Source organism: Hemicordylus capensis, chromosome 6 (genome assembly GCF_027244095.1).
Source record: "Hemicordylus capensis ecotype Gifberg chromosome 6, rHemCap1.1.pri, whole genome shotgun sequence".
Taxonomy (NCBI): Eukaryota; Metazoa; Chordata; class Lepidosauria; order Squamata; family Cordylidae; genus Hemicordylus; species Hemicordylus capensis.
Genome location: NC_069662.1, coordinates 135,821,905 through 135,835,734, shown reverse-complemented (window position 1 = coordinate 135,835,734; position 13,830 = coordinate 135,821,905). Strand labels below are relative to the sequence as shown.

Sequence of the window (13,830 nt, the reverse complement as noted above, 5' to 3'; positions counted from 1 at the left end):
CCATAGTTCAAACAAAAACCCAACTTGGACATATAGTGTATTCGTAAGGAAAATAAAACCACAACACATGCCCCTTGCTTCACAGTTCTCATGCAGACCTTTTGCATCACAAAGTAATTTGAGCATAGTGCTTTTTTTTTAAAGTGTCATTTTTAAATTGGGATGTAATAGTTGGTTCTACTTTTGCTAGGTGTGAAATACTCTATGGATAGAGTTAATGCTTTCTGGCAGCTTTACTGCACTGAGAGGAAATCATTAAAAAAAGTCAAGTTCAATACACAGAGTCCTGCTAACCTGACCTACTTCTGTGCCCAATTACAGAACTCTAGGCCAAGCCATTGTGGAAATATAAAAGGAGGGTGAAAAGGAGGTGATGTTTACCCTTCTTTTTGTATGAAGGCAATGGGCAGATTCCTCCATTTGGGGGATTGAATGATGGTACTGGAGGGGGGAAGTTCAGTTCCAGCAGATTTTGTAATTTTCTGCCATGAAACAAACCACATAGAGGACATCATTTATTTAACCAAAAAAATTAAAAAAATGATTAAAAATCAACAGATTGACCAATCCACTTCAAAATAAATACACATTTGTGCCAAATTTCAAAGCTCTAGGCCAAGCCATTCTAGAAATATAAAAGGAGCCCTTTTTTCACTTGGGGAACATCATAGGGCCCTCTAGGAGAGTGGGCACATGGATCTGGGCTGCCAGGTCCATGCCTAACTGTGCACCTGGTATTCCTCTCCCATTTTGCTTTGCTGTTTCTAAACACAGGGAAAGGACCTGGCTCCAGTGGATGGAATTGCCCAGGCTAGTAAGCCTTTATTTTCAAATTTGCATTCCAGTTAGTGTTGGCAACTCCTGCTGAAGCTGCTCCTGCAGGATCCCCCCCCCCACTTCACAATATTAACCCCAAGGAAGGGCCTGCCTGCTTCTCAAAGCAGTTTACATAGGAAAAGAAATGAAAATATGGCTCTCTGTGGCCTGCTGTATATGATCCGTGCCCTTCACACAGACACATCACTTAAGGTGAGATGCAGCCCCCCAAGGACACTTTACGGACCCTATTTCAACCCAGAAGGGAGTTAAACAAGGATGTATCCTGTCCCCACTATTGTTCAACTTCTATATCAGGGACATCATGAGCTGCCTCAGCAACCGTGACTTTCACCCTCCCAAGGTGGCCAGAAGACCCATTTCCAACCTACTCTTAGCAGATGCTGCTGCTATCCTCTTGAGGACCCCTGTAGGTCTCAGAAGGGTGCTTGCAACTCTATCTCAGCATTGTAAGAGTGACCAACTGGAAATAAATAAATAAATAACCAAGGTCATGGCATTTGCTTGAAGACCGAAGATCCACCGTTGGAAAATTGATGGGCACAGAATTGAGCAGGTCACCTGCTTTACATACTTGGATGTGGCCCTTCATGACTCTGTAGGGCCCACTGTAACATGTTGCCCTAGGGAGCTCCTCTGCCATCCTGATGTTCCTACGTACGAAGGCCATTACGTACCTGCAGCGCTCAAACTATATGAAGCTAAGTTGTTGGCACAATTACTATATGGCACCCACCCAGGATCTCCATCCAATCTTGCCATTCTGGAATGTGTTCAATCTAAATTCCTGAGAGGGACCTTACAAGTGCCTTGCTGTGTCCCCAATGCCACTCTATGGCTGGAAACTGGCACAATTAAAGTGGAAGCAAAGGTTTGGATAACTGTTCTCAACCACTGGCTCAAGCTAGCCCTTCGCCCACGGGGCCTGGCCCCACTAATCTTGCAAGACAACTTCCAGTCCTCATGGAAACGGGCAGTCTCCAACAAAGTGGCACAGCTGGGCTTCTCTCCATCCATTTTGCTTACAATGGGCTGGTACAAGGTGAAAACAGCCATCAGACAGAGGTTTCTGGACACATAGTCCAGTGACTGTAGTGTGATCCAATCCAGCTTACATGCGAGTGAAGAATTGTCAAGGAAGACCAACACAGATGCGTTGGACTTCAGAAGAGGAAACTTATCAAAATTGAGGGGATTGGTAAAAAGGAAGCTGAAAGGAAAAATCAGTGGGGGTCAAACCACTCCAGAAAGCATGGAACTTATTTGAAACCACAATACTAGGAGCTCAGTTGGAATGTATAACAAGAAGGAGGAAAGGTACCATCAAGTGCAGGAGGGCACCAGCATGCCTAACAAGTAGAGTCAGTGAAGCTATAAAAGGGAAGACTTTCTTCAGAAAATGGAAGTCCTGCCCAAATGAAGAGAGCAGGAAGGAACATAAACTCTGGCAAAATAAATGCAAGGATGCAACAAGAGAGTATGAGGAGCATATATCTAGAAGTGTCAAGGGGAATAACAAAAATGTATTTAAATATATCAGAAGTAGAAAACCTGCCAGGTGGTTCACCCCTAATGATGAGGGTGTGAAACGGATTATTAAGGAGGATAAGGAGATTGCAGAGAAGCTGAATGAGTTATTTGCATCTGTCTTCACAACAGAGGATACTGAACATATACCCTCTCTGGAATTGAGCTTCTCAGGCTTGGAGCCTGAAGAACTGGGCCAATTTGAGGTGACAAGGGAAGATGTTCTTGAAAAACTGTCTTGAAAAGCTAAAAAATAACAAATTGCCAGAGCCAGCTGGCATCCACCATAGAGTTATGAAGGAACTCTAATGTGAAATTGCTGATATCCTAGCAAAAAATATATAACTTGTCACTACATATGTAAAAATATGTAACTTGTCACTACAATCAGGCTCTGTACCAGAGGACTGGAAAGTAGCCAATGTGACTCTGATTTTCAAAAAGGGATCCAGGTGGGATCTGGGAAATTACAGGCCGGTCAGCTTAACTTCGGTGCCCGGTAAATTGATGGAAAGCATACTTAAGGACAAAATTGTTAAACATATAGAAGAAATGGCCTTGCTGAAGGAGAACCAGCATGGCTTCTGCAAGGGAAGTCTTGCCTCACTAACCTTTTGGAGTTCATTGAGAGTGTCAACAGGCGTGTGGATAAAGGTGATCTGGTTGATTTAGTATACTTGGACTTTCAAAAAGCTTTTGACAAAGTTCCCCACCAAAGGTTCTTGAGTAAACTTAGAAGTCATGGGATAAGGACACAGGTTCATGTGTGGGCCGGAAACAGAGAGTAGGAATAAATGGACAGTTTTCACAATGGAGGGAAGTAGGAAATGGGGTCCCCCAGGGATCAGTATTGGGACCAGTGCTCTTTAACATGTTCATAAATCATCTAGAAGTTGGGGTAAGCATCAAAGTGGCCAAATCTGCAGATGACACTAAACTATTTAGGATAGTGAAATCCACAAAAGATTGTGAGGAGCTCCAAAAAGATATCTCCAAACTGGATGAGTGGGTGACAAAATGGCAAATGCAGTTCAATGTAAGCAAGTATAAGGTGATGCATATTGGGGCCAAAAAACCCCCAACTTCACATATATGCGGATGGGATCTGAGCTGTCAGTGACTGACCAGGAGAGAGATCCTGAGGTCTTGGCAGACTGTTAATTGAAAGTGTGGACTCAGTGTGTGGCAGCAGTGAAAAAGGCAAATTCTATGCAAGGGATCGTTAGGAAGGGGGTTGAAAATAAAAATGCTAATATTATCATGCCTGTGTATAAATCTATGGTGCAGCCACATCTGGAGTGCGGCATACAGTTTTGGTCACCGTATTTTAAGAAGGATATTGTAGAACAGGAAAAGGTGCAGAAGAGGACAACCATGATGATTGGGGGCCTGGAACAGCTTCCTTATGAAGCAAGGCTACAACATCTTGAGCTCTTTACTTTGGAAAAGAGGCAACTAAGGGGAGACATGACAGATATATATAAAATTATGCATGGAGTGGAGAGAGATAAATTTTTCTTCCTCTCTCATAACTCTAGAACAAGGGTCAGTTATTCCATGAAACTGAAGGTAGGGAAATTTAGGACCTACTAATTGGAATTCCTTGTCATTGAATGTGATAATGGCCACCAACTTGGACAGCTTTAAAGGGGGCTTGGACAAATTCATGGAGGACAGGTCTATCAATGGCTACTAGTCTGGTGGTTGTGGGCCATCTCCAGACTCAGAGGCATGAAGCCGCTCAATACCAGTTGCAGGGGAGCAGCAGCAGGAGAGAGGGCATGCACATACCTCCTGCCTGTGGGCTCCTCAGAAGCATCTTGTGTGAGACAGGATGCTGGACTGGATGTACCTTGGGCCCTAATCTAGCAGAGCTGTTCTTATGTTCTTATATTAAATGTACAAGGCACAAGATCAGAAAAGCAGGGCCACCACATGAACTTTATTTCTGATCATGCCACATTCTCAGAACTAGACATGTATCTCAGAAGCACGTGATAAATGTGCCAAATGCTTGACACATCCCAGGTGCTAAAGAGCCATGGTGCCTAAAAATTTATGGCACTTAGACATGGATATTCAGAGGCAGAATTTATTTAATAAAACATTTATTTGTCCCAAGCAGCCCTGTTCCTACTTGTAGAAAGGATAAAGAGAAGTCCATTTACCTCCCCCCTCCACAGTGTCTGTCCAAACAAAATCGGGTAATTTTGTTCATTGTCTGGCTCTTAGATTTGGGGCCTGGCTCCTAAATTCAAAGAAAATGTGTTAAGGCCTGTTCTATAGTCAACGTCTCCTGGAAAAAGCATAAAGTTGAACAAAGAAAATTAATAACCGAAACCAATATGAGCTTTTCTGTGTTCTTAGCTAACAATGTATCATGAGAAATTTTCCGAAATTTTCTCCTAGGAAGGCCTAATTGAAACCAATGGCAAAATGAGAGTCATTAGGGAGATTTCCAGTGGAGAATTCCCCTATGGAGTTGGTACCATTTAACCAGGGAAGAAAGAACAACATGACATTCCTCAGGGTTTGAAATGAAACAAACTACAGAGGAGTTCTGAAAGATCTCTGAAAGAAGTGTTAGAAAGAAGAAGCGGAAAAGGAACAAGGACTAAGGACATCTCAGGAGATCAATTCCAGAAAAGCAGCACATGCTGTGACATTTTAAAAGACTAAGAATGTATACCTATGGTAGTGTGAGGTTTTGTAGCTGCATCCTCACAAGGAGGTCAGTGAGTTAATCTTCTTGGTAAATGAATATGGATGAACCTAGTGTTCCCTCTACATTATGAAAATAACCACAGATCAGTGGAAGATAATATGTTTTTCAAGCAAAAAGGCAGCAGGTTCCATCTTCAACATCTCCAGTTTAAAAGGATTTCAGTTATTTTCAGGACGGAAGGCCTTTGCTTGGGATCTTGGAGAGTCTCTACACCAGGGCTGCTCAACTTCGGCCCTCCTGCAGATGTTGGCCTACAACTCCCATAACCCCTGGCTACTGGCCACTGTGGTTGGGGATTATGGGAGCTGTAGTCCAGAGACAGCTGGGGGAGGGGCTAAATTGAACACGCCTGAGTGTACACTCAAGAGTACACAACAACAACTATTGTAAAGACTCAGAGTACACAACAACAACAACAAAAATATTGTAAACAAATAACACAGTACTGGGCTACATGGCCTAAAAGTCTGACTCAGGGTAAGGCAATATAATGTTTTCATGGAATTTTAGGGCTGGAAGGGACTTGGCAGGACTTCTAGTCTAGCCTGCATCTCGGATTAGGAAACTAAACAACTTAGGCCCTGGGTATTTAAGAGAACGTCTTCTTCACCATGAGCCCCACCGCCTGTTGAGATCATCTGGAGAGGTTCGACTGTGGTTGCCGCCAACCCGTTTTGCAGCTAATTGGGGATGGGCCTTCTCTGTTGCTGCCCCTGGACTTTGGAATGTGCTTCTGTTGAAATAAGAGCCTCTCCATCTCTGGCAACTTTTAAAAAGGCACTGAAGACACATTTATTCACCCAGGCTTTTTATTAGAATTATGGTTTTAAATTTTTAATGTTGGTTTTAAATGATTTTAATGTTAATGATTTTAATGTTTAAATTTTTCTAATTGTTTAATTTAGTTTTGATCTTAACTGTTAATTGATTTTAATTGTTTTTGTTTTGATATAAACCACCCTGAGCCGTTTTTGGAAGGGTGGTATATAAATCAAATAAATAAATAAATACTGGCCCTTGCAGGTGCTGGTCATGTTCCCTGCAAGTGATGTCACACACATGGGGCATGGCTAGCAGGGACCTAGCAACAATTGAACAAGGCGGCGGGGGCGGGGGACAAACTCTGGCTGTTTGAGAACTTGCTCTGTGTTTCTCCCCCTTGTGCCTCACGGAAGAAAGTGCGGGGGGAGAAGGCAGGGACCCATCTTCACTTTTTGTCTCAGGGCCCACTCCAACCTTGCTATGCCCCTGGTGGCTGGCATAGGGGCCATTGGGGAGAGGGGTGAACACAAGCCCACTCTGCCCTAGCTACACGCCTGGAGGGAAGCGCTTTGCAGCGCATTAAAAGCTGTTTCTCGGGGAGACCGTTTGGTTGGCCTTGAGGATAGCAGGGCCTGCACAGAAGAGGGAGGCAGGCAGGGCCAGTGCTACCATTAGGCCAACTAGGCAGCTGCCTAGGGCGCAAACCTCAGAAGGGCTCAGAGTGTATCAAATCAATCAAAATGATTTGTGTGCCAAAATATTTTCTTTTGTATTTGAGAAAGATAATCAAAAATTGATATATTACCTATTCTTGCAATTTAAAATAAATTTAGCAGTTTCAAGTTTTGTGATTTCTTAACTGCCCAGAGATGAAAGTTTGGGACGGTGTACAAATTCGATAAATAAATAAAATAAATTTTTTTCTACAAAATAACTGTTTTTGAAAACTGAAGTTGAATTTCTTTAGGGGTGTGTGTGCAATTACTTAGCCCTGCCTAGGGTGCAAAATAGTCTGGCACTGGCCCTGGAGGGAGGCAGCAGCGATATAGGAAGGGCAAACTGCAAGCTCCTCAACTCTTTTCCCTCTCCCACTGTATCCTGAAACCAGCGCAAGCTAGTCATTCACTGGTCACCCACATGGGCTGGTCATTCAACCCAGTGAATTAGCAGGCTGCACGGCTCAAGTTAAAGGGGCTCTGCACGTCTCAGCCAGAGTCAAACTTTGCTTAGGGCGCCATTCTAGGGCTGGCCCTGCTAAATCTGCATCCTTAATTTCAACCCACTGGTTTGCATGTTCATAAACTGTATTAATACTTAGGAGCTGCACAGTGCTTTTTGGGCATGCAAAGGACCTCACAAGTATTCTCTTGATGTAATACTTGCATGAACCGTGGAAGGCAAGTATGATTATTCCCAAATTACAGCTGGGGAGCTGAAGCTAGGAGTGGCTTGCCTAAGCCCACCTAGTGAGTCCACAGCCAAGAGGACATTCAAACCAGAGAAATCATGATTTGCAGCTCAATCTTTTAGTCCCTGCTTTAGCATAGGTATTTAGGCCTATATCGTAAAAACATATATTGCCGAGTATCTATTAATACTATCAGGATTTTTAAAGGCTGTCCCAAAATGGTGGGAGGAAATCTAATACACTTAATTAAATGCAAAAATAAAACCAGCACAATTTTCAGGAAATAACTTGCCCTTTAGAAGTTGCGAAGAATTAAGTTACTGAAACCCTTGGCGTTACCTGGCTGGATGGGATTACACTCCCATAGAAGGAGCAGGTGCGCAGCTTGGGAGTACTCCTGGACCCAGGCCTCACCCTGGTATCTAAGGTGGAGGCCATGGCCAGGAGTGCTTTCTATCAGCTCCGGCTGATTCGACAGCTGCGCCCATTCCTTGAAGAGGATGACCTCAAAACAGTGGTGCATCAGCTGGTAACCTCCCGGCTTGACTATTGCAATGCGCTCTATGTGGGGCTGCCTTTGTACGTAGTTCGGAAACTTCACTTAGTTCAAAATGTGGCAGCCAGATTGGTCTGTGGGACAACCTGGAGAGACCATATTATACCTGTCTTGAAACAGTTACACTGGCTGCTGATACGTTTCTGGGCAAAATACAAAGTGCTGGTTATTACCTTTAAAGTCCTGAACGGCTTAGGTCCGAGTTATCTTAGAGAGTGCCTTCTTCTGCATGATCCCTGCCGCACATTAAGGTCATCTGAGGAGGTCCGTCTGTAGTTACCTCCGGTTTGTCTGGTGGCAACTCAGAGGCGGGCCTTTTCTGTAGCTGCTCCTGGGCTGTGTAATGTACTCCTGGCAGAAATCCATAATTGGAGCTCATTATTGTCTTTCAGGAAAGCCCTTAAAACCTATCCGTTTGGCCTGGCCTTCCAGGGTTTTTAAATTGTTATAAACTATTTCAAATTGTTTTAAATGTTTGCCTTGGTTTTCCAGAGTTTTGAACTGTTTGAATGTTTAATTGGTTTTATTCTGTTTTTATAGTTTTTATTTTAATTGTTTGTTTTTATTTTGTTGTAAACTACCCTGAGCCATTTTTGGAAGGTCGGTATATAAATTGAATAAATAAATAAATAAATTACTAACAGGATTGCTCAATATCTGCTAAAGCCTCCAAATCTATATTTCAACCACTTCCAAGGAATTTTAAGGATATCTGGGACTTAACCAAATAACACCACCTTTCATGCATAAATAGAGTATCATCCTGAACAGAACTGGAAAAATAAATAGTTTATTTTCAGTCACTTGGGTGAATAGAGTTCACCATTTTGAAACATACTTTTTGTTGACTGGTTAGAAAATATTTCAACATAGATGGGTTGAACCTAAGTGGGTTTCACAAAAATAGTCACTCAATATTGACTAATCCAAATTAGAGATGAAATTATACAATTTTCAGACACAACCTTACTGGCCGAAATCCAGACTAACAATGTGTGCCTAGAGGGACATTTTGTACATGCAACAGGAAAGGTGTGGTTTTTGGCAAGCTTCTTTCCCCTCTGTAGCTCTCTGTGCCCATCCCCCATCCCTTCTTCCTCTGTTGTCTTCTTTGCATCTATGTAGATTTTAAGCCCCTTGGGTCAGAGACCTGACTCAGGGGATGAGGCCTCAGTAGCAGAGCATCTGTTTAGTTTGCAGAAAGTCCCAGATTCAATCCCCAGCATTTCCAGGTAGGGCTGAGAAAAATTCCTGCCTGAAGCCCTGAAATGGAGCTGCCAGTCAGAGCAGACAATACTGAGCTAGATAGACCAATAGTCCAACTCAGTAAACAGCAGCTTCCGGTGTTCTTCATTCACTCTAAAGCGCGATTACCACTAGTGCCATGACCACTGGTAACGCTATATAAATAGCCAGTATATTTACTAAACTGATTGAACCTATGAATTGATTTAAAAAAATATTTATTTATTTAAATTTATATTCTGCCTTCATGTGGAGCTCAAGGTGACAAGGATGGGGTTCCCAGGCAGTCATCCAATCTAAGGTTGCATGCCAACAGCTGATCCCTGGAACGGGGGTTCCCAGATGTTGACTACAACTCCCCAGCTGCAATGGCTTTGTCTGGGGGTGATGGTGATGCCATGGAAGTTGTGGTGGCCAGCCGTCCAGAACTGGCCTGGAGTGTGCAGGAATTGACATCAATCTCCAGGCGGCTACTGAAAGCATGCCTGGTGGACATTTTAATCGCTTGACAGTGAGGAAAGTGTGTGTGTGTGGGGGGGGGGGGTACATCTAGCCTGACTCCATCAAAGTTGGCAGGCCTGTCACACCTTAGCTTCAGCAAGGTGGCTGCTGCGCCTGCATCACGTCACGTGTCCTCAGACCCTGCCCGGGACGTTGCACCTTTAAGCCCCAAGAATAGCAACACGAAATAAACCAAATGACAATGCGGAGAGGAGCGCACCGCCGCCCGCGCGGCGGCTAGAGGGAGCAGAGAAGGCGCTCCTCCCTTCGGCCGGCGGCGCGTCGGACATCTCCTTGGAGAGAGGTGGGCGTCTGAGCAGGGCTGTGTGGTTGTCTAGCAAAAGGGGAGGACAGCAGCTAGAGGGAGCTCCTCCGGGCTGCATCTGCTGCCTGCGTGCCCGGGTTGGTTGCCTTTCATAGGCTTCTGCCGGGGAGTCCCTCCTTCGCTCCCCCCCTCCCCCGCCGCCAGCCGCCTTCCCCCCGTGATGGCGGAGGACAGCGAGTCTGCAGCCAGCCAGCAGAGCCTCGAGCTGGACGACCAAGACACCTGCGGCATCGACGGCGACAATGAGGAGGAGACGGAGCACTCCAAAGGGTAGGACCCGAGGCGGCGGCGGCGGCGAGGGCTGAGGCGACCCCCGGCGCTCCAGCCAGCCTGTCTCCCCCGCGCCTGCCTGGAAGCTGCGGCGCATTGCTGGAGCGCGGGGCCGGCCTGGCCGGGGAGCGGGAGCGCTTGTAGGCAGCCAGCTCCCGCGCTGAGCCGGTCCCTGCGGCATCGCCGCCGGCGTGCAGCCTGGGAGGCGGCGGGGGCGGCGGCTGAGTGGGAGGCGGACGCGGCCCAGGCAGCAGCAATGCGGGCGGGAGCGGAAAGGCCACACGCGGGTGCAAGCAGCAGCCTTGGGCTCGCTGGGGCTTTTGTGCTGAGCGGTAGGTGGGAAGGCGGCAGAGAGAGCCGCTCCCCTTTGCGTCTCTTGCAGGCGGCACACGGCGGCGAGGGGAGGATTGCTAGCCAGCCAAGCTGCTGCCGCCGCCGCCGAATGGCAACCTTGGTACATTTCCTTCCCCGCCAGGGAGAGAGGGGCCGCTCCCCAGCTTTTCTGCTCTGAGCGGGGCGTGCGCGTGTGTCGTGTCGCCTGGCCGCCCTGGGGCCGACACCTCTCGCCCCTTCTCTTTGAACGAGCTTTGCTGCAGCTGGCAAGCATGTGATGGTGTCCGTGGGAGGCTTCCATCCCCTCCTCGCCACACACACCTCTTCCTCTCGCTTCCCCACCCTCGTTTCCTTTGTGGTCATCTACCATCTTTGCAGCCACTTCTCTGCCGTCTAGACGTGCTTAAGATCACTTAATGCAGGTTAAGTGGTCCCTTAACACCTTTTAAGCGTCTCTGGGGCAGCTGGAGGATTCCCCTTCCTCTCTCTCCTCCTCCTCCAATCACTCTTTAAAGGCGGTGGGGGAGTCCACCATAGCAGGGGCTCTCCGCCTTGGGTCCCCATATGCTGTTGGACTATAATTCCATGTGGCTGGGTGGAGAGGGTGATTGGAGTTGTAGTCCAACATCTGTGGTTGGGATGATGGGAATTGTAGTCCAGCAACATCTGGGGACCCAAGGTTGGGAACCCCCAAAACGATGGAGAGTTTTAACCCAAGGATGGTGAAAGCTATTTCAGGTTTATTAATGCGGAAGACAGGGATGTGTGAACATGTGTATGTACTGTAGTGCGTTCTCTTCACGTCCACCCATACACGTGTAGGTTGTGGGTTATCTGTAGTACTTCTGCACCTCCTATGCCTCAATCCATCCTCTTGGTGTAAACAAAAAAAAATCTAGTAGTGTTCAGTAGTAACATCGAAAACAACAGCTGCTTTGTAAACAAAACAATTCATGTTTACTCAGAATTAGATCCTACTATGTTCAATGGGGCTTACTCAAGTAAGTATCGTAGATGAAGTTTTAGATACAAGACAGTCTGCATGAGAGTATAGATTATTCCAACAGTGTTAATACCCTACTTATTAATCAAGAGGAGTTTTCTCTCTCTTTCTCGAACTGGGAACCATACAATGAGGAGAAACTGGAGGATGACTTACATGCCTGACCATATGGCTCATATGGCGAAGTTGACATCTTTCTTTTAAAAAATGTAATCACTGGCTGACATTTAGACTAATGACACACTGGTGCTGTAGGAGGAGCACCAGTATAGCACCAGTGCTTCTGGAGAATTCCAGACTAATGCTTCACGGTTTTTGATTAAGGTGTGTGTTGTGTGTGTGTGTGTGAATTTTGATGCCCTCCTCTTCCCCCTAGAAGCCCTCTGTGCCACGTGAAAATAAGTCCCTGTGGGCTGCACAATCCTCAAGGACATATTTTCAGCTGGCACAGAGTGTTTCTGGGGGAAGGGGAGGCTGTCAAAACCCCACCCTCAAATGCATGAGCAGTGGAGCTGAGTTAGTTGAACTCTTCAGAAGCACCTGGTATTTTGCTAGTCTGGATGTAAGCCATGGTGTATACATACAGTGGTGCACCTACATAATTTGGAGCCTGGACCTAAAGGCCTCTGGAGCCCCACCCCCCACCCTTTGCAAGTTAAGCATGATCACCTAAAGGCCTTTGCAGGCCCCCCCCCCCACATCCCCAACCTGTGAGCATCTCCCAAACTATTTCTAATTTAGGGGGGGGAACAGGGAAGGGAAAGAGAGAATGGATAGAGAACTTAAGAGAAAGAGGAGGGGAAATGAAAAGAGGAAAGAAGGAAGGTGCCTTGCAAGAAATGGATGAGAGTATTTTCTTTCCCAGACCATAGTTGAGTATTAGACTTCCCCCCACATTTATTTCTATTTCTCTGTTTGATGGGGAAGGGGTTTGGCTTGAACAGAAGCAGAAGGAGTGCAAGCCACTGCCCCCACCCCCCGCACAATATGCAGCCAGAAAAGCATTTGTAACCGTTCTTGACGCAAGCAACAGATCCCTCTTTGAGTCCCATCGCGCGCATGCGCTCTCTGGCTCAGCTGGGGGAGAGCAATGGAGGAAGGAGCTGATGCTTCGGAGGGACAGCCAGCTGCCCCGTGGACTCCAGGCAAGGCCCAAAGGAGCGATGGCGATTTCTGGTATAGGGGCAGAGAGGAGACAGCTTCTTCGGCAAGGACTGGGAAGAACGCTGTGCCCGGGCGTGCAGAGCAACTCAGCCCTGTTGATCCCTGCCTCCGCTGGCACCCTGCGGAGGTCTGGAGGCACTCCGCCACTGGCACTGCCTCTCCCCTCGCTCGACATGCAGGCAGCTGTCTGTGCCTGCCCTGAAGTGGTTGCCACCATCATGGCCACAGGCAGTGCTGCCCTTGGGCCGGAGGAGTTCCCGAGTCTCCGAAGCAGAGCAGGAGATTCGGTGGCTGGCTGCCTCCTGCCTGCTCTGCTGCTTCGCTCGCTGCCCTCGCAGCTTGCTCCACTCCCTTGCGCGGCTCCAGCAGGCTGTCCGAAGCACTGACACCATCACGTGTGTGGTGCGTGGGCAGAAGCAGCTCACGCAGGCGAGAGGCGGGCAGGCAGTGACTCTCCCGCTCTGCCTTGCGCACTGGCCACAGAAAGCCACTGGGTGGGCCGGGTAAGCAGGCTGGGCAGGGACAACAGCCGCACCAGGGGAGGGGTCGGGCAGGCTGCGGGCTGACCGTCTGCACACAGTCAGCCTGCCTGCCTCTCACAGCCAGCCCAGTTGTTCTTGGCTGCCCGCCGTGGCGTGAGCTTCGCAAGCCAGCAGCGGGAGGCGGCCCACAGCACACATATATAATGTCAGGATCTACCCCCCCCCCTCCGGCTGGGAAGCCCTGGACTTGGGCCCGGAAGTCCCAGGGTAAGAGTGCCTCGGTATACATATAAATTCAGAGAACTGAGGTTCTGTTTGACTAGAGCTGTCTTAATGAGTGGAAGTACTATTAAGAGTTTGTTCACATTGTTCACTACTTAGAAAGTAGGGTCTGCTTTCTGAATAATCTACATTAATACTGTCTGAATAATCTATCATTCTCATGATCCTATGCAATGTAAGATTTGTATGTAAGATTGTATGTAAGATTTTGTCTTGTATGTAAGATTTAGTCTGTGATACTTACCCGAGTAAGCTCCATAGAACTTAGGATCTAATTCTGAGTAAACATGAATTGTTTTGATTGCAAAGCAGCTGCTTTTTTCGATGTTGCTACTGAACACTACTAGGAGTTCAGTATGAATATGATATAAAATACCGCTCATGGGAAATATCAAAGTAAGCAAGAACGA

General features: G+C 46.9%; 1 protein-coding gene across 12 annotated transcripts in view; it reads left to right on the top strand.

Moving 5' to 3' along the window:
* The first annotated feature begins 9,801 nt into the window (after nt 1-9,801).
* The window catches only part of NMT2 (N-myristoyltransferase 2), a 49,075-nt gene continuing 45,046 nt past the window's right edge, over nt 9,802-13,830 (top strand). For 3 of the 12 annotated variants that reach the window (XM_053263313.1, XM_053263309.1, XM_053263308.1), the window contains exon 1: nt 9,878-10,156. In XM_053263313.1, coding sequence (XP_053119288.1) covers nt 10,129-10,156 — 28 coding nt within the window. In that variant the 5' untranslated portion in view covers nt 9,878-10,128. The other 9 variants (XM_053263306.1, XM_053263307.1, XM_053263311.1 and 6 more) reach the window with 7 other exon arrangements.